This window comes from Aethalodelphis obliquidens, unplaced genomic scaffold, assembly GCF_003676395.1.
Source record: "Aethalodelphis obliquidens isolate GAN/ISIS:26980383/991018 unplaced genomic scaffold, ASM367639v1 scaffold98, whole genome shotgun sequence".
Taxonomy (NCBI): Eukaryota; Metazoa; Chordata; class Mammalia; order Artiodactyla; family Delphinidae; genus Aethalodelphis; species Aethalodelphis obliquidens.
In genome coordinates this window covers 2,340,514-2,360,935 of record NW_020838042.1, presented here as the reverse complement: position 1 = coordinate 2,360,935, position 20,422 = coordinate 2,340,514, and the positions used below count along the sequence as shown (strand labels likewise).

The window sequence follows — 20,422 nt, the reverse complement described above, 5'->3', positions numbered from 1 at the left end:
TATAAGGGCACTAAATCCTAGCATGGGGACCTTACTCTCATGACCTCATCTAAGCCTAATTATCTCCCCATAACTCCACCTCCTAATATCACATTGGGAGGTTAGGCATTCAAAATATGAATTTTGGAGAGATAGAAACATTAATTTCATAATATATAGGTAAAGTTTCAACTTTGTTTTTTGAAACAGAATTGTACTCTTGAAAAAGTATAGCATACCTGGAATAAGATTTCATTAAAAATTAAAAGGTAGCACTAAGAAGTACCTGTAAATGTTCCATAAAGTTCTGAACAGTATAATTCTAAAGTAAACTTAAGTTTAATAAGTCTAATGAGTCTAAAGAAAACTTAAGTAGATTCTCTGAGAAATATGAAGAGAAGCACAAGACATGATTATGCTCACATAGAAGGGGCTTATACCCTAGGTTGGAAAACAAGAAAAACATTAAAGCAAACCAAATGGCATTGATTATAGTGCCTGTGTTGTGTGTTTTGAGGAATTAATGAACTTTGGCAATAAGAAGACAGCAGGCTTCACTGAGAAATTTCAGTTTGAGTTGAACCTTATGGGATTAATAAAGATCTCCAAAGCTTCTCTTCCACTGTGAATTTTGTTATTTTCCAGTAAGGGAGAGGAAAATCAAATATTAAGAGCTTGATATTTCAAATAAAATATTGCATAATTTCTTTTTGATTTTTCATCAATTCTAGTAAATGCTAACTTGATGTTAACTCTAATATAAAACAAAGGTCTACTGTAAATAATATTTCATAACATTATGTAAGTTAATCTATTTATGTCTGTATTGATATGATATATTATACATCATAATAATTAAATCATTTATTTAAAGCTAATCTTAAATAAATCTCCCCGGTTGAATTCATACCATTTTACCAAATATTTACTTGTATCATGCATTTTTTGCTCCAGAGTTACTAATTTTCTATAGGTTTTTTTTCTTTGCTAAAAACAATGGATTTTATTTTACTATTATTATTTTTTTAACATCTTTCTTGGAGTATAATTGCTTTACAATGGTGTGTTAGTTTCTGCTTTATAACAAAGTGAATCAGTTATACATATACATATGTCCCCATATCTCTTAACCTCTTGCATCTCCGTCCCTCCCACCCTCCCTATCCCATCCCTCTAGGTGGTCACAAAGCACCGAGGTGATCTCCCTGTGCTATGAGGCTGCTTCCCACTAGCTATCTATTTTACGTTTGGTAGCGTACATATGTCCATCCCACTCTCTCGCTTTGTCCCAGCTTACCCTTCCCCCTCCCCATATCCTCAAGTCCATTCTCTAGTAGGTCTGCATCTCTATTCCCGTCTTGCCCCGAGGTTCTTCTGACCACTTTTTTCCTTTTTTTTTTTTTAAGATTTCATATATATCTGTTAGCATACGGTATTTATTTTTCTCTTTCTGTCTTACTTCACTGTGTATGACAGTCTCTAGGTCCATCCACCTCACTACAAATAACTCAGTTTCGTTCCTTTTTATGGCTAAGTAATATTCCATTGTATATATGTGCCACATCTTCTTTATCCATTCATCTGATGATGGACACTTAGGTTGCGTCCATCTCCGGGCTATTGTAAATAGAGCTGCAATGAACATTTTGGTACATGACTCTTTTTGAATTATGGTTTTCTCAGGGTATATGCCCTGTAGTGGGATTACTGGGTCATATGGTAGTTCTATTTGTAGTTTTTTAAGGAACCTTCATACTGTTCTCCATAGTGGCTGTAGCAATTTACATTCCCACCAACAGTGCAAGAGGGTTCCCTTTTCCCACACCCTCTCCAGCCTTTATTGTTTGTAGATTTTTTGATGATGGCCATTCTGACCGGTGTGAGATGATATCTCATTGTGGTTGTGATTTGCATTTCTCTAATGATTAATGATGTTGAGCATTCTTTCATGTGTTTGTTGGCAATCTGTACATCTTCTTTGGAGAAATGTCTATTTACGTCTTCTGCCCATTTTTGGATTGCGTTCTTTGTTTTGTTGATATTGAGCTGCATGAGTTGCTTGTATGTTTTGGAGATTAATCCTTTGCCCGTTGCTTCATTTGCAAATATTTTCTCCCATTCTGAGTGTTGTCTTTTTGTCTTGTTTATCGTTTCCTTTTCAGTGCAAAAGCTTTGAAGTTTCATTAGGTCCCATTTGTTTATTTTTGTTTTTATTTCCATTTCTCTAGGAGGTAGGTCAAAAAGGATCTTGCTATGATTTATGTCATAGAGTGTTCTGCCTATGTTTTCCTGTAAGAGTTTGATGGTGTCTGGCCTTACATTTCGGTCTTTAATCCATTTGGAGTTTATTTTTGTGTATGGTGTTAGGGAGTGTTCTAATTTCATTCTTTAACATGTAGCTGTCCAGTTTTCCCAGCACCAGTTATTGAAGAGGCTGTCTTTTCTCCATTGTTTATTCTTGCCACCTTTATCAAAGATAAGGTGACGATATGTGTGTGAGTTTATCTCTGGGCTTTCTATCCTGTTCCATTGATCTATATTTCTGTTTTTGTGCCAGTACCATACTGTCTTGATTACTGTAGCTTTGTAGTATAGCCTGAAGTCAGCCTGATTACTCCAGCTCCATTTTTCTTTCTCAAGATTGCTTTGACTATTCACGGTCTTTTGTGGTTCCATACAAACGCTGGAGTTTTTGTTCTAGTTCTGTGAAAAATGCCATTGGTAGTTTGATAGGGATTGCATTGAATCTGTAGATTGCTTTGGGTAGTAGAGTCATTTTCACAATGTTGATTCTTCCAATCCAAGACCATGGTATACCTCTCCTAGTATTTGTATCTTCTTTAATTTCTTTCATCAGTGTCTTATAATTTTCTGCATACAGGTATTTTGTCTCCTTAGGTAGGTTTATTCTGAGATATTTTATTCTTTTTGTTGCAATCGTAAATGGGAGTGTTTTCTTTATTTCTCTTTCAGATTTTTCATCATTAGTGTATAGGAATGCAAGTGATTTCTGTGCATTAATTTTGTATCCTGCTACTTTACCAAATTCATTGATTAGCTCTGGTAGTTTTCTGGTAGCATCTTTAGGATTCTCTGTGTATAGTATCATGTCATCTGCCAACAGTGACAGCTTTACTTCTTTTCCAATTTGTATTCCTTTTATTTCTTTTTCTTCTCTGCTTGCTGTGGCTAAAACTTCCAAAACTATGTTGAATAAGAGTGGTGAGAGTGGGCAACCTTGTCTTGTTCCTGATCTTAGTGGAAATGCTTTCAGTTTTTCACCATTAAGAACGTTGTTGGCTGTGGGTTTGTCATATATGGCCTTTATTATGTTGAGGAAAGTTCCCTCTATGCCTACTTTCTGGAGGGTTTTTTATCATACATGGGTGTTGAATTTTGTTGACAGCTTTCTCTGCATTGATTGAGATGATCATATGGTTTTCTCCTTCAGTTTGTTAATATGGTGTATCACGTTGATTGATTTGCGTATATTGAAGAATCCTTGCATTCCTGGGATAAACCCCGCTTGATCATAGTGTATGGTCCTTTTATTGTGCTGTTGGATTCTGTTTGCTAGTATTTTGTTGAGGATTTTTGCATCTATGTTAATTAGTGATACTGGCCTGTAGTTTTCTTTCTTTGAGACATCTTTGTCTGGTTTTGGTATCAGAGTGATGTTGGCCCAGTAGAATGAGTTTGGGAGTGTTCCTCCCTCTGGTATATTTTGGAAGAGTTTGAGAAGGATAGGTGTTAGCTCGTCTCTAAATGTTTGATAGAATTCACCTGTGCAGCCATCTGGTCCTGGACTTTTGTTTGTCAGAAGATTTTTAATCACAGTTTCAATTTCAGTGCTTGTGATTGGTCTGTTCATATTTTCTGTTTCTTCCTGGTTCAGTCTCGGAAGGTTGTTCATTTCTAAGAATTTGTCCATTTCTTCCAGGTTGTCCATTTTATTGGCCTATAGTTGCTTGTCTTAATCTCTCATGAACCTTTGTATTTCTGCAGGGTACGTTGTTACTTCTCCTTCTTCATTTCTAATTCTATTGATTTGAACCTTCTCCCTTTTTTTCTTGATAAGTCTGGCTAATGGTTTACCACTTTTGTTTATCTTCTCAAAGAACCAGCTTTTAGTTTTATTGAACTTTGCTGTCGTTTCCTTCATTTATTTTTCTTTTATTTCTGATCTGATCTTTATGATTTCTTTCCTTCTGCTAACTTTGGAGTTTTTATATTCTTCTTTCTCTAATTGCTTTAGGTGTAAGGTTAGGTTTTTTTATTTGAGATGTTTCTTGTTTCTTAAGGTAGGCTTGTATAGCTATAAACTTCTTTCTTTGAACTGCTTTTGCTGCATCCCATAGGTTTTGGGTGGTTGTGATTTCATTGTCATTTCTTTCTAGGTATTTTTTATTTCCTCTTTAATTTCTTCAGTGATCTCTTGGTTATTAAGTAGTGTGTTGTTTAGCCTCCATGTGTTTGTATTTCTTACAGATTTTTTCCTGTAATTGATATCTAGTCTCGTAGTGTTGTAGTCGTAAAAGATACTTGATACAATTTCAATTTTCATAAATTTACCAAGGTTTGATTTGTGACCCAGTATATGATCTATCCTGGAGAATGTTCCATGAGCACTTGAGAAAAATGTGTATTCTGTTGTTTTTGGATGGAATGTCCTATAAATATCAATTAAGTCCGTCTTGTTTAATGTATCATTTAAAGCTTGTGTTTCTCTATTTATTTTCATTTTGGATGATCTGTCCATTGTTGAAAGTGGAGTGTTAAAGTCCCCTAGTATGACTGTGTTAGTGTCGATTTCCCCTTTTATGACTGTTAGTATTTTCCTTACGTATTGAGGTGCTCCTATGTGGGGTGCATAAATATTTACAATTGTTATATATTCTTCTTGGATTGATCCATTGATCGTTATGTAGTATCCTTCATTGTCTCTTGTATTAGTCTTTGTTTTAAAGTCTATTTCATCTGATATGAGAATTGCTACTCCAGCTTTCTTTTGATTTGCATGGAATATCTTTTTCCATCCCCTCACTTTCAGTCTGTATGTGTCTCTGGGTCTGAAGTGGGTCTCTTGTAGTCAGCATATACACGGGTCTTGTTTTTGTATCCATTCAGCCAGTCTATGTCTTTTGGTTGGAGCATTTAATCCATTTACATTTCAGGTAATTGTTGATATGTATGTTCCTATTACCATTTTCCTAATTGTTTTGGGTTTATTTTTGTAGGTCTTTTCCTTCCTTTGTGTTTCCTGTTTAGAGAAGTTCCTTTAGCATTTGTTGTAAAGCTGGTTTGGTGGTGCTGAATTCTCTTAGCTTTTGCTTGTCTGTAAAGCTTTTAATTTCTCCATCAAATCTGAATGAGATTCTTGCTGGGTAGAGTAATCTTGGTTGTAGGTTTTTCCTCTTTCATCACTTTAAATATGTCCTGCCACTGCCTTCTGGCTTTCAGAGTTTCTGCTGAAATATCAGCTGTTAACCTTATGGGGATGCCCTTATGTGTTACTTGTTTTTTTTTTTCCCTTGCTGCTTTTAATATTTGTTCTTTGTATTTAATTTTTGATAGTTTGATTAATATGTGTCTTGGCATGTTTCTCCTTGGATTTATCCTGTATGGGACTCTCTGTGCTTCCTGGACTTGATTAACTATTTGCTTTCCCATATTAGGGAAGTTTTCAACTATAATCTCTTCAAATATTTTCTCAGTCCCTTTCTTTTTCTCTTCTTCTTCTGGGACCCTTATAATTCGAATGTTGGTGTGTTTAACATTGTCCCAGAGGTCTATGAGACTGTCCTGTCTTCTTTTCCTTCTTTTTTTTCTTTGTTCTGCTCTGCAGTAGTTATTTGCCCTATTTTATCTTCCAGGTCACTTTTCCATTCTTATGCCTCAGTTATTCTGCTATTGATCCCTTCTAGAGAATTTTTTATTTCATTTATTGTGTTGTTCATCTCTGTTTGTTTGCTCTTTAGTTCTTCTAGGTACTTGTTAACGTCTTGTATTTTCTCCATTGTATTTCCAAGATTTTCGATCATCTTTACTATTATTATTCTGGTTTCTTTTTGAGGTAGACTGCCTATATCCTCTTCATTTGTTAGGTCTGGTGGGTTTTTACCTTGCTCCTTCATCTGCTGTGTGCTTTTCTGTCTTCTCATTTTGCTTAACTTACTGTGTTTGGGGTCTCCTTTTTGCAGGCTGCAGGTTCGTAGTTCCTGTTGTTTTTGGTGTCTTCCCCCAGTGGCTAAGGTTGGTTCAGTGGGTTGTGTAGGCTTCCTGGTGGAGGGGACTAGTGCCTGTGTTGTGGTGGATGAGCCTGGATCTTATCTTTCTGGTGGGCAGGTCCATGTCTGGTGGTGTGTTTTGGGGTGTCTGTGGCCTTATTATGATTTTAGGCAGCCTCTCTGCTAATGGGTGGGGTTGTGTTCGTGTCTTGCTAGTTGTTTGGCATAGGGTGTCCAGCACTGTAGCTTGCTGGTTGTTGAGTGGAGCTGGGTCATGGCGTTGAGATGGAGATCTCTGGGAGATTTTTGCCGTTTGATATTACGTGGAGCTGGGAGGTCTCTTATAGACCAGTGTCCTGAACTTGGCTCTCCTATCTCAGTGGCACAGCCCTGACGCCTGGCTGGAGCACCAAGAGCCTGTCCTCCACAGGGCTCAGAATAAAAGGGAGAAAAGAAAGAAAGAAAGAAGAAGATAAAATAAAATTAAGTATAATAAAATAATATAAAGTTATTAAAATAAAAAATAAATAATTATTAAGCAAATAATTGTTTTTTAGTAATGAAAAATAAAATGGACAGACAGCACCCTAGGACAAATGGTAAAAGCAAAGGTATACAGACAAAATCACACAGAGAAGCATACACATACACACTTAGAAAAAGAGAAAAAGGGAAAAATATATTTATGTCGTTTCTCAGAAAGTCTGCCTCCTCAATTTGGGATGATTCGTTGTCTATTCAGGTATTCCACAGATGCAGGTTACATCAAGTTGATTGTGGAGATTTAATCCACTGCTCCTGAGGCTACTGGGAGAGATTTCCCTTTCTCTCCTTTGTTTGCACAGCTCCAGGGGTTCAGCCTTGGATTTGGACTCGGCTGAGGGCATCCGTTCTTTGCTCACACAGGACGGGGTTAAAGGAGCAGGTGATTCGAAGGCTCTGGGTCACTCAGGCTGGGGGGAGGGAGGGGTACGGATGCGTGGTGAGACTGCGGCTGCAGAGGCCAGCTGGACATTGCACCAGCGTGAGGCGCGCCGTGCGTTCTCCCGGGTAAATTGTCCCTGGATCACGGGACCCTGGCAGTGGCGGGCTGCACAGGCTCCTGGGAGGGGAGGTGTGGATAGTGACCTGTGCTTGCACAGAGGCTTCTTGGTGGCGGCAGCAGCAGCCTTAGCGTCTTATGCCCGTCTCTGGGGTCCGCGCTTTAATCGCGGCTCGCGCCTGTCTCTGGAGCTCCTTTAAGCAGCGCTCTTAATCCCCTCTCCTCGCGCACCAGGAAACAAAGAGGGAAGAAAAAGTCTCTTGCCTCTTCGGCAGCTCCAGACTTTTTCCCGGACTCCCTCCCGGCTAGCCGTGGCGCACTAGCCCCTTCAGGCTGTGTTCACGCAGCCAACCCCAGTCCTCTCCATGGGATCTGACCTCCGAATCCCGAGCCTCAGCTCCCAGCCCCCACCCGCCCAGGCGGGTGAGCAGACAAGCCTCTCGGACTGGTGAGTGCCGGTCGGCACCGATCCTCTGTGCGGGAATCTCTCCACTTTGCCCCTCGCACCCCTGTTGCTGTGCTCTCCTCTGCGGCTCCGAAGCTTTTCCCCTCTGCCACCCGCAGTCTCCGCCCGCGAAGGGGCTTCTAGTCTGTGGAAAGCTATCCTTCACAGCTCCCTCCCACTGGTGCAGGTCCCACCCCTATTCTTTTGTCTCTGTTTATTCTTTTTTCTTTTGCCCTACCCAGGTACGTGGGGACATTCTTGCCTTTTGGGAGGTCTGAGGTCTTCTGCCAGCATTCTTTAGGTGTTCTGCAGGAGTCGTTCCGCATGTAGATGTATTTCTGATGTGTTTGTGGAGAGGAAGTTGATCTCCACGTCTTACTCTTCTGCCATCTTGAAGCTCCTCCCCCTGTATAGGCTTTTAATTTAAGATAGATTCACGTAGGTATTACTTGTTATTACTCGCTAGCTTACTGTTGATAGAAAATCATTCCTCACAGAAGGTATGTTTTTTTGAGTGATGTGACTACTAAAGACAGATTTTAGAAAAGTAATCTGTTTCAAACAGTGCAAAAATATCAGTGATCACATTTGTAATTTTGTTCTTCAACTAGTGGGGAGCCATTGGGAGTTGAATAACAATCATGTTTACATTTTTGGAATGCTCTTTGGTGGTAAGACTTTTGGTAGTAAGTAGGCCAATTAGAAGAACTGAACTAAGGAGCAGTGGGTATGAAAACGAGGAGACAGACTAGGTTATTTTCGAAGTGGAAATTGAGGCTCAGGAGAAAACACATGGCACAGTTACAGTATCACAGAAGATTAGTGGCAGAGTTAAAATGAGCACCAAGATATCCAGACCCATGTCCAAGACTTTTAAGCTATTTCAGAACTCCTCATCACATTTGATTCCTTGACAGAAAATAACTGCAGTTGAAAAAAATTTGAACAATCATGTGCCACTCTGTTGACATTTTTGTAAGTAAAAGACGTTACTAGGGCTTCCCTGGTGGCGCAGTGGTTGAGAGTCCGCCTGCCGATGCAGAGGATCGGGTTCGTGCCCTGGTCCGGGAAGATCCCACATACCGCGGAGCGGCTGGGCCCATGAGCCACGGCCGCTGAGCCTGCGCGTCTGGAGCCTGTGCTCCGCAACGGGAGAGGCCACAACAGTGAGAGGCCCACATACCGCGAAAGAAAAAAAAAAAAAAAAAAAGATGTCACTAGCTTCAGGGCCATGAAAATGCTCTCTTAGCAAAGTCTCAGTAATTTTCCAATATGATTAAAATTCCAATTATGTCACCTTACTTGTGAACAAAATGAAAATATGTTTTGTATAAGTCTTACCATTTGATAGTTTAAACCAATTAACAAAACCTGACAGCTGGTCTAGAATTTGAGGTAAAATTCCCCTGCTGACTCAGGCAGTGAATAAGAATTTAATGTTCATTAAAATATGTCACAATCTGAGACCCAAAACAGGTACCATCTGTCACCATTTCCTACTACATACCTAGGTATATATACAGTATGCTAAAACTCTCTTTTATTTACAATCAGTGTAATTTGTTTTGAAATACTATCACTAATAACCCATGGGATTTTCTCCTACTTTTCATTTGAGGTGGGGGATGAGGAGTCACGTATTTCATTCCTTCTGATACATCATTTTGTCCAAATCATGTCAGTCTGTTATTTTTCTATCATCAAAATTGAGGTTTTATTTGGTGTAAAGAATAAAAAGACAAGGACAGAAGAAACTGATGTGAATTCTAAGACTTGTAGAATCAAGTAGGTTATCATGGGGAGGCCCAAACCTACAAGAAATATGTTCCTGGGGAAGAGTACTGTTGCTGTGAGGATTCGTGGTGTCTGCCACGAAGGACAACTCTGGGAAACTTGACAAAAGAGAGGATGGTGTGCAGGGGCTGCAGGAATACTGTGGAATTAGGTCACTATCAAGTGTCTGTGAGATCAGATGGCAGGGACAGAGTGCTTATGGGAGCTTGGCAAGTCCCTGTTGACAGTGCTGTTTCACCAGGACTTGCTACCTTGACCTCATCTCCTGTGATCACCCTCAAAGAATTCATCCAGATAGTATCAGTGGTTCTCAAAGTGTGGTCCTTAGACTAGCAGCATCACCTGGGAACTTGTTAGAAAAGCAAATTCTTAGGCCGTATCCCAGACCTACTGACTCAGAAACTCTGGAAGTGTAGGGCCCAGCAATCTGCCCGTTAACAAGCCTTCCTGGTGATTCTGACGTTCCCTCAAGTTGAGAAGCCCCCACAGTGGATCATTCTACCTAAATACAACAACAGGTGATTAGAAAGAATTGCAGTACTCCTTACATATGGACAAATAACTACACATAAAATAGGTACAGAATTCAGTTTTGCCAGTTTAAGAGAAATTGTCTTGGCATTTCTCTCTGAAGCATACGTCTGATGAGAATAGGGTGAAGACTTTCTGGGCCTTTTGTAAGTATACATTCTCTTTTCACTTCAAATCATCTAATCTTGACCAGATAGAACATGTTTATTCTGTCTTCTTGAGCAGCTTATCTGTTTCTTGCCCATTTCTACTGTTGTCCAATCTGATTTATTGGCTGTACTTTCCTGATTACCTTGGGAGGTATGTCCAGGTGCCTCACTTCTATGAAAATAAATTATATTTCTTCTTTTAAAATCCTAGCTGACCTCTGCCTTGTACATGTTTTCTAGACCTTCTTTTTGCCTCCTGAGTTTTCTAGAACTCTCTGGTTCTCTGGCAGTCAAAGATCTGTAATCAATTCTTGATATGCAGAAAGACATCTTTTTTTATACTCTAAATATTAGTAACAAATCATAATTATTTGATATACACACACAAAATCCAAGCTTAAAATAATTGCTCTCCAAGGGTAGATGGGAGAAGGCAAATTCATTACTGTGTTGCAGTGTATCTGGCACCACCATGGATTTCCTGTTTTCTCCCTCTCTTAGTTATGGTGGGAGAGTACTTCAGGAACTGGGAGACTTTAAGAGGAAGAAAGATTGGGAGAGAAAGAGAGAGGCTGGCCCAGAGCCAACAAGGGGAAACAAACTGAGGTAGCACTACTATCCTGCCCTCACCATTAGACAAACACAGATCTAGAATTTACTAGATAGAAGCCTTGGTTAGTACAGTGTTTTTGTCATACAGATTTAGGTAAAAATATATTGATTTGATAATTCCACAGTTTTATAATAATGCTGTTTTTATTTTACCTTGAGTTATTTTCCCTAATTGTATTCCTTAATGGCGAATTTTCCCTTTATTTTTGTTATGTTCACTAAGTGCTTCTTTTTTTTTTGAATTTTATTTTATTTTATTTATTTTTTAGACAGCAGGTTCTTATTAGTTATCTATTTTATACATAGTAGTGTATATATGTCAATCCCAATCTCCCAATTCATCCCCCCCCACAACCCGCTAAGTGCTTCTTCATTTGGTTTAATGTTAACACAGGAGGCTTCGTTTCATTTGCCACTAAATCTCTTTGGGTATCCAATTACTTTTATAGATCATCTAAGAAAATCTTTTTAGGTAACATGAGACTACCCATAAATTTCCAACACAAATGGTTTCCCCGTCTTCAGATTCAGTTTATATATCTTAATTCATATTTTGGTCTATTGCATTCTTTCAGACTTAGAAAAAAATAGTGAAAAAAACAATTATTGAGGAGAAACTAGAAATTCACTTCAAAACTTGCTTTTATTCCCTAAAAATGGCTTGCAGTAAGACTGCAATATAAAGAACACCAGGTGAAGTAGATTCTGAGAAAAGGATGAACTAATTGAAGGAGACACTGGAGCAGTCTGCAGTTAAGAGCTATCAATGCAGGTGGCATGCCAAAATGAACTACATAAAGTGTCCTTTGAGCGGAGGGTGGGGGTGGGGTGGGAAGGGGTGTGTATGTTGATTTCTCTCTGTCGATGACACTTCGGTTCATGAGCAGTTGGGACATCTGTTTCATACTCATTTCTTTGCCATGTGCAATGTTAGTTGTACTTAAATAAATTTGCATTTATTTTGGAAGGACAGGTCTCACAGCTTAGTTTATGTTCGTTGTAGTTGCTGCTGCCAAAAAGGGGATTGTAAAGGGGCCATAAAATAATTCTCTCCTTTCTTTCTTCTTACTCTGTGTTTACAAATTACATCAGGGACTAGCATTTGGGAGACGGAAATGGGATTTCCCAAAGCATAGGTTGACCTTAATGGATAAAATGAAAGAATAAGCTGCCCTGATCTACTGATTTCACACAAGCCACTTTGTTTATTCATTCTGTATCAACCAAATGGCATGCGTAACCCTCCATAGCTCCCAGGAACTTTGGAAATATGAATGGTATAAAAATACTTCATAAAACACAAGCATTTAGTAAACAGGCAAAGTGATTCCAAAGGATTTGTGTTATACTCAGTTACTTAGTTCTGTTACTTAATGGGCTCTAAAATTAGCTTTAGAAGATAATTACTCAAATAGCTGAAAGTTAATAACAGATGCTAAAAAATGAAAAAGTCAGTAAACTGAATAACAAGATTTTTGTATCCAAATAATGAAAAGAATGTAAAAATCATAGAAATAAATAATATTGCAAATTTATTCAAATAATCACAGCATTTCAGATTGGGAAGGCCCCTTAGCCATGCTCATCTTCTCAGTTCACCATCTTTTCTTCAGTACTTCTGGCATGTGATATTTTATTTGAATTCTATCAGAAATTAGAAAGAAATTCACTAACATCCAAGAGCCATGCCTTTCACTTTAGAAAACCTCCAAATGTTAAAAAGTAATTTCCATATGTTGATCTCTGTTTTGCCTTTTGAAGCAATGCTACATTTTTACTTGGCAGTTCTTCAAAAATGTTTAGGTAGTTCGTAAGTGCCTCAACGAGGTGTTTATTCTACATCTGACTTTTATTTCTCTTCAAGGGAACGTTATTTGGATTATAGTTTTCTACTTATATTTTTATGAACTCTCGATCTTTTGCAGGCACAATTATAATCTTTCCATATGTATACAAATGAGAAAGTACATGCAAAAGCAAATTGAACTATAGTGTTTCATAAAATGTAACCTAGGCTTAGTCTGTGTTCTTCCTTGTTTTAACAGGTTTTTAAAACCGATCTAGAAAAGAAAAAGCAAACCATGGACAAACTCTGCTCACTCAACCAAGATCTTCTTTCAACACTGAAAAATACATTGGTAGCCCAAAAGATGGAAGCATGGCTGGACAACTTTGCCCAGCGCTGGGATAATTTAGTCCAAAAACTTGAAAAGAGTTCAGCACAGGTTAGTGATAATAATTAACCTACAGTAAATTATCCTTCAGATTTTTTGAAATCTGCAATAAGAGAGTGGTGCTGTAACCCTGCAAAGGGTGTCACTAGATTAGTCCTTGCTAAGTATTCAGTTGAATAACAACATGGCTCTCTTGGTTGCCTTGACATTGGCGAATGTGGTAGAAGTGGAGGAGTGAGTGCTAGTGGACTGAACTAACTACTGCCTTAGAGTGTAATCCCCTCCAATTCAATGGGAATGAGGATCTGAGTGACTCAGAGCAGTCGGACAAAATGCTAGGGAACTGTGTCATCACACTGGAATGATCCCTGGAATGATGAGGGCTATTAATTGACCTCTACATTTTACGTATGAGAAAATGAAGTTTAGGGAGGAAAAGTGAATTGTCCAAGGAAAGTCAGTGATAAGAGCAGGACTAGGGCCCAGGTCCTTTGATTTCACTGAAGACTTCTTTCAATTAGTGCAAGTGAGGTTTTAACCAGTGGATTTTCTGCCATAGACTGTTGATTCATAAAATCATGCCGCTTAGTTATACTAACACATATAGGCTGTAGATTAGGAAAACATCTATGTTTTACTTGTAGTGTCATGTGTTTTTATGCTAAGAATTGTAAAAGTTTTGATAATTTTTTTTAATGTGATATTTTTAAACTAGAAACTTTTATTATCTGATATGGTTATTAGATGGTGGAATCATGGGCAGTCATTCAAAATATTAACATTATGTTTAATAGTGTTTAATACATTCTGCCATATTGTTTCACATTATAGAAGCTTTTACTAATTGGTCACAGATCATAGTTCAATGCACCATGCACACACCTCTATTAAAGCCACATTCAGTAGCTTTAGGCATGTATCTCCTCTCTTGTGAGACAGTACACGGAATTTGTTTTTTGATACTTGGCATCTGATAAGTGGCACTTAGGAAATGTTTGTTGAAAGATGAAGAAATAAAGTTTGAAGTATTGCTTCCAAGAATATAATTTAAGAAAATATGATCAGCCAACATATATGATTTTCAGTCACAGTTCAATCTTTTTTTAAAAACCAAATTCATATTTAAAATTTAAAACTTGAAGGAGTATCAATTGCAGTAATTTCTCATACAGTCATTGGGCAATAATAAAAATTCTATTGACTATATTTTTGGCAATTACTTGATATAATAGTGATTTTACCACGAGATCATGATTCTTCTTATTATATGTAATCTGGCCTTGGTTACTTTGCATGATCATTGGCATTTATGTAACAAATATGTGAGACATTAGAAAGTGTTATACTTTTTAAACCATCAGTGATATCATTCCAATATATACCCACTGGTTCCATAGATTATTGGTGCTGTAAAATAGTCAGTTACCATGTTAAGAAGCACTGGCATTATTTGATGAAGATATTTTGAAATGTGTCCCTTTAAGGGGATGTATTCACGGAGGTGTAATGGGGTTAACAAAAGGTTGCATTCTGGTTCACTTGCCCTGTTGGCAGTGGTTTTCCAAACTTGGGTCTGCATAATAGTTACCTGGGAAACTGATTCAAATGCATAGTCCTAGATTTTGTGCTCAGAAAATCTCATTCAGTAGGCTAGTAATCTGCATGCAGCCTTTGATAAAGTCTGCAGAACGTATTTTTTTAAAACATTGAATTAGTAAGACAGTGACATATGTGCCAGTCCCCACATTCTGGTGTTCCTCAGTGCTGCCTGAAATGGGAAGAACGGAGACCTTCCTAGCAATATATTGATAGTATTTCCTAGCAGTATATTGCTAGTATTTAAATATGCTCATTCTGTGGAATGAGACTTGTGCATCTCATCAAAATCTTACTTATTTGAATATTTTAGTTGATTAAAAAATAAAATAGAAACCTTATTTTTTAATGGCTTAAAAGTTACGAGACTACCACCTAGGGCAACTTACTTAACCTCCTATTTTTGAACTTTATGAAATCTATGGTAAAACAGTAGTAACTTTGGTTTGTGTAATTCCTTATATAATGATTTCCAACATAAAACATGTATCTGCTCTACTTGCTCACTGGGGTTTGATGAGGGTAAAATAAAACCATAGACATGAAAGCATTTTGAGAAAAAAAGGTTCTCTTGATATGCAAGGCATTCTGTTTAGTGAGTCTGGACAGCTTGTTGTAAGTTCACTATGATTTTTTTTTAAATTTATTTTTAAACCATTATACACTCTTATACCAGACCAGAAGCAGACAAATGGAGTTATATTAGCAAGTTGCTTCCTAGGACACTAAGCTTGAGCCTTTCTTAAGCTCACGTCTCACTTTTCACTCCTTGTTTTTTTCCAAAAATGCACTATCATAGGCCCAATCCAAATCATTGTTTGGGAGTGGGGGCCTCTTAGGAAGCTACCCAGGGAAAGAGGAATTAAAAGGAGATAGAGTGAAAAAAGAAATAGTATCTTGTAACTAAAAAAAAAAAAAAAAAAAAAAAGTGGTTTTCTTTCTTACGTGTCACATTCAAAATTGCATAAGAATTCCAAGAATGTTGAGGGTAAGGTTGTGACTTTAAAGAACAAAGCTCACTTGTATGCATATATTCCAGCATGTTTGTGGGGGAAAAATAGTCACATTAATGACACAATATACTCAGTCTTTTAAAAATCCTTTTAAATGATTGGTATAAAGAATGAGCAAAGTTCTGGTAATGGTTAAAATCCAGTAGGGTGTTGGAATTGTGACTGAGATGACAAGGCATCCGATCGTGCTCATGTGTGCTCATCATGTGCCCGAAATTTTGACTGCTATTCAGGTCAAGGCTTTGAGGGATTTTGACCTTATGAAACAGTAGCATGGCAAGAGATCAAAACATGAAAAAAATCAACTATGAGGGCTGCTCTGTTGCATTTCAGAGTCAGGTTTGGCTTGAATAATACCTGGACACAAGCTGAAGATGCTGAAGTTGATGAGAAGGCAGCCTAAGAAAATGGAAATACTTTCTGTTTCCAAAAGTTAAAAAGAATAATAACATTTGCTATGTGGATGCTTAAAATGAGAAAAGAGAGCAAATGAAATACACCTTGAATTGACTTATTTAAATACTCGAATGACCCTATATTTCCTCCAAACTTTTTTATAAACGTGCTTATTGAAATTTACTCAGCTATTTTTCCTAAATGCCGTGCCCCTGGTGGACATATTTATATTTTGATTGTAATTAGGGAATACGATAGTCAGAAATTCATTATAGTTAATACTTTAAATGATTTGAAATATTAGTTTTCGCATTTAACTGAAATCATGGTATACTATGGAAAGGGGATGTTATTCATTTGCTTTATAATTTATTATGGTAATTTATGTTAGACTTGGCAGCATGAGTTTAGACGTAAGAATATATCTATCTAGATAAGTCCAGAAGTTCTATAGCCTTGTGATTTTTTTAAACAGAGTAAATTATCTTCTTTGCCAGAAATAAGGAACATTCTATGACTCGTGCAAGTTCATAGCTCTTATTCCCATTTTATCAATATTTTGCTATATTCCTAATGACCATTTTTGCAGTGTTCTGAACTATGAGCACAAATACCTTAAAGATAAAATTAATATCCTCAGAATTCCCCTCCCCTTGAACATGAGCGTACATGTTTATGCTGTGTGTGTCTGTGTCTGTACTCATGGATTCCCAAATAAAGAAAGTGATTATTATGCATGGATATATCTGTTCTACATTATTTATGTCCTTCTGAGAGTTTTAAAACTCCTGCCAGACATGTAAGTAATGTAAAACATGGTTGAAGATAATAAGCTAGTGTTTTTCATAATACCAGAAATGCAAATAGATGCAAAAGCATTAAGATGAAAATTTCTGTATTTGCCTTTCTTTTCAGAGTTCATTCTCATATTTTAGAGATCTCTGTTTTTACTCTCCATAAAATATTTTACATGCACATTCTGACTGTACCCATTCTCAAAGCATTATTTTGTAGACCTCTTGATACATGAAATGTAGTTGCAATTGGTTTGCCTCTCATCTTTTTGCCAATGGTTTTAATTAAAAATACTCTAAGGCCTTTCAGTTGACAACCCTTTTCAGTGGTTCCTGAAAGCTCTCCAAGTCTAATCAGTCTGCTGCCAATTAAAAAACAATTTTAATGGTTTTATAAAACCCATAATTAAAACAAAATTTCCTCATTTATTTTAGGTTTTTATCTTAGTTAATTCATGGACTAACTATCTTGAATTTTAGAGCATCTTTTGGTTAATTGCTTAGGTTAAAGGTTTTATTAGAAAATTTCCAAGTTATAGCTCAAATAACCTTGGGAATTAACTGTATTCTTTTGCTACCTTCAGCTAAAGTAGATGTTTGAGAACAGGCCTTGTGTGCATCAGTGCAATTGGTTTTATGTTGTAAATTCATTTATTGACAACAACATAAAATGTTGTAGGCACTGAAAATTTAAGAGACAAGAGCTGAATTAACTGTTGGAACCACTCATTCCTTATTTATAAAATGAAAAATTTGGTCTAGGAAGATCTCTGCAGTGTCTTTCCAGTTCTAAATGTTTATGATGCGTTTCTCTTTTCTTGAAATTTTATATAAAACTCTGGAGTAATTAGTGAAGAGATTCCAACTATCTCCATTGTATAACTCTCAGAGTCAGCTGGAAGATGATAATAAAAATGAAATTCTGTTCCTATTAGAAGAAGACTGGCTTCTGAAATAGTTACATTTCACTCATCATGAGTATGTAATTAAAATACTATTAAGATAAAATACTCAGCATCTATATGATAAATCTATTGTTTGTTGACAATAAATGAAATAACACAGCAAGAAAAATCCAAGTTTTTTCTGTATGCTTAATAATCTGCATCCCTAGTTAAAGAAAGTGTTCCATTACTTCCTGCCAGATGGTGTGTAGAGGAAGGTCAGGTGGATCAGAAAAAATAAATTTCATTGCTTCTTGAATTTTTGCAGATGCGGCTAATTCACACAGTTGCTCAAATTCTGTGTTTAGTATGTATCCTGAAGCCAACATGTATCTCTTTATTCTGACAACGTGTACCAAAGAGAATTTGAAGTGAGGGACAAAATACATAAAATTAAAGAGAGAGTTTTACGGAATAAACCTTCTTAACCATCATATAATATTACATTTCAAATAGGAGAATGACTTCTTTTATGATATCTTTTGAATATTGACTCTGTGCTTATGATTCTAATATCAGTATATATTCAATAAGTTATATTGCCTTAATATCAGTATCAAAACAGGGCAGTAATTGATATTACAGTTTAGTTACCAAGCCACTCTCATGAACTTGGGCACTCCTTGTATGCTACACCTAGCTGTGTTAATTCCTTGGCATTTGTTCATGAGATAGAACATTTTTTAGCCTTTTGATTAATAACCCAGCTTCTTTTGTGAGCACCTGATCTTTTACCCCAGGTTTCTCATAAAGTTCAACATATAAATCCTTTCTGTTGCTTAGAATTGTGAATCCTCACACCATCATCGCATATTTGTGCCTTGTGCTACCATGCCTCTGGAGATAGTTTTAAGCCTGGATATGAGTTATCAGCTAAAACTGTTGCTATGATTATGCAGTATGTTTTAAACTGTAGAACTGCAACCCCTCTATGCCCATTAAAAATCAGTGATCACTCTAAAGTTCTGTATGTAATAAAGAACACAACAAGAAACTTCAATCAACACTTGTCAACCTGCCTGAAATTTTTACCTCTCATCTATAAAATGGGAATAAACTTAGTACTTATTCGTAGGGCCATTGTGAGGTAATGATAGCCACCACTTACTAAGCTTTTACTGCAGATACTATTTTGAGTATTTTAAATAAGATAAGGGATGCAAAGCACCTAGCATAATGCCTGGAATGTGGAGAGAGCTCCATGACTGGTAGCTATTATTACAAGTATAAGTATTTTAATAATAATGATAATAAGATAAATTAGGTAACTAATTTTTTATAATTTGAATCTCTTTTAGTAAGTTTTTTTTTTAAATGTTCAAATAGTATCTCACAATACCAGTAGAAATATCTAACGTCAAAACTTACAAAGTCTACAAAGTCAAGACTATTTAAATAATTAAGTGGTGCAGTTAAGAATATGGGCCAAACTGAAAGAAAGATAACAGCACAAAGTTAATTTAAAATATAAGAACAGGGCTTCCCTGGTGGTGCAGTGCTTGAGAGTCCGCCTGCCGATGCAGGGGACACGGGTTCGTGCCCTGGTCCGGGAAGATCCCACATGCCGCGGAGCAGCTGGGCCCGTGAGCCATGGCCGCTGAGCCTGCGCAACGGGAGAGGCCACAACAGTGAGAGGCCCACGTACTGCAAAAAAATAAAATAAAATAAAAAATGAAGTAAAAAATAAAATATAAGAACAGGTGGTAAATACAACTAGTTGCCCGTGAGAAACTGGACACAGTGCTGGAAAAGAAATGTTTCCTTTCGTTATATGCTCTTTTACATTCTTTAAATATGCTTGAATGTACATGTAGCTCCTTTTGAAAATGTGCATTTTTAAACAAATGGAAGAGAAAATGGTAAGAAAGATTTTCATTGTTTGAAAATAGTATGTTTTTTCTAGACCTACCCAAATTATACAACCTTAATGCAAGAAGACGTTCACCCTAGAACTATCAAGATACTGGGCAAATGCTCTTCCAGGTTTTCTCACAATGGGAAAAATGTAAATTTTGGAAATTAACCTATATCACTTTATAAGTAAAGAAGGTTCGAAAAAAAAAAAAAAAAAGAAGGTTCGGTTTAGAAAAATTCCTGAATTTTCTCTGGACTTTTTAGTGGTTATTACTAATATGTAGCAAGAGAGTACTTATTGTGTTCAAACATTATGTAATTTAATTCTTGCTTCCAGGGTGGGGTACATATTTTGCGAGGCTCAGTGCAGAATGAATATGCAGGGATTCTTTACAAAAATTATTAAGAATTTCAAGAGGGTGACAGCAGAGCATGAAACCAAGAATGAGATCCTTTTGAGTGAGGGGACCTGGGTGACTACATAAGTTGCACACCCATGAAGCAGGCCTTGTTTGCAACACCCTTGTGAGAGATGTATTATCGTTACTGTTTTACATATGAAGAAAAGAAATCAAAGCTCTGAGAGAGTAACCAGTCTTCCTGAAATATTACAGGATGTGAACTGTGGACCTGTTGTTTGAGAACTGTGGAGCCTGGCTCAGAGACCTCCACTTTTAATCACTGTAAGGGGAACTAGCTTCCAAACCTAAAGACAAATAATTCTTTTCCATTTTTACTGGCTAGTTAACTGATAGATGAAGGGGCTAGTATTTAAAAACAAATCTATTTTGTTTTCTTGAAGACATTTACATGCAGTTATTTTCCATACTTGTATTTTTCATATGGAACTCACCTTGTCTCACTATTATTTG

At 37.0% G+C, this 20,422-nt stretch overlaps 1 protein-coding gene across 3 annotated transcripts in view; it reads left to right on the top strand.

The window, feature by feature from the left end:
* The window catches only part of DMD (dystrophin), a 2,234,319-nt gene that overhangs the window by 759,008 nt on the left and 1,454,889 nt on the right, over window positions 1–20,422 (top strand). For all 3 annotated transcript variants that reach the window (XM_027096086.1, XM_027096084.1, XM_027096085.1), the window contains exon 16: window positions 12,825–13,004. In XM_027096086.1, the coding sequence (XP_026951887.1) occupies window positions 12,825–13,004 (180 nt within the window). The remainder of the gene's footprint in view (window positions 1–12,824; window positions 13,005–20,422) is intronic.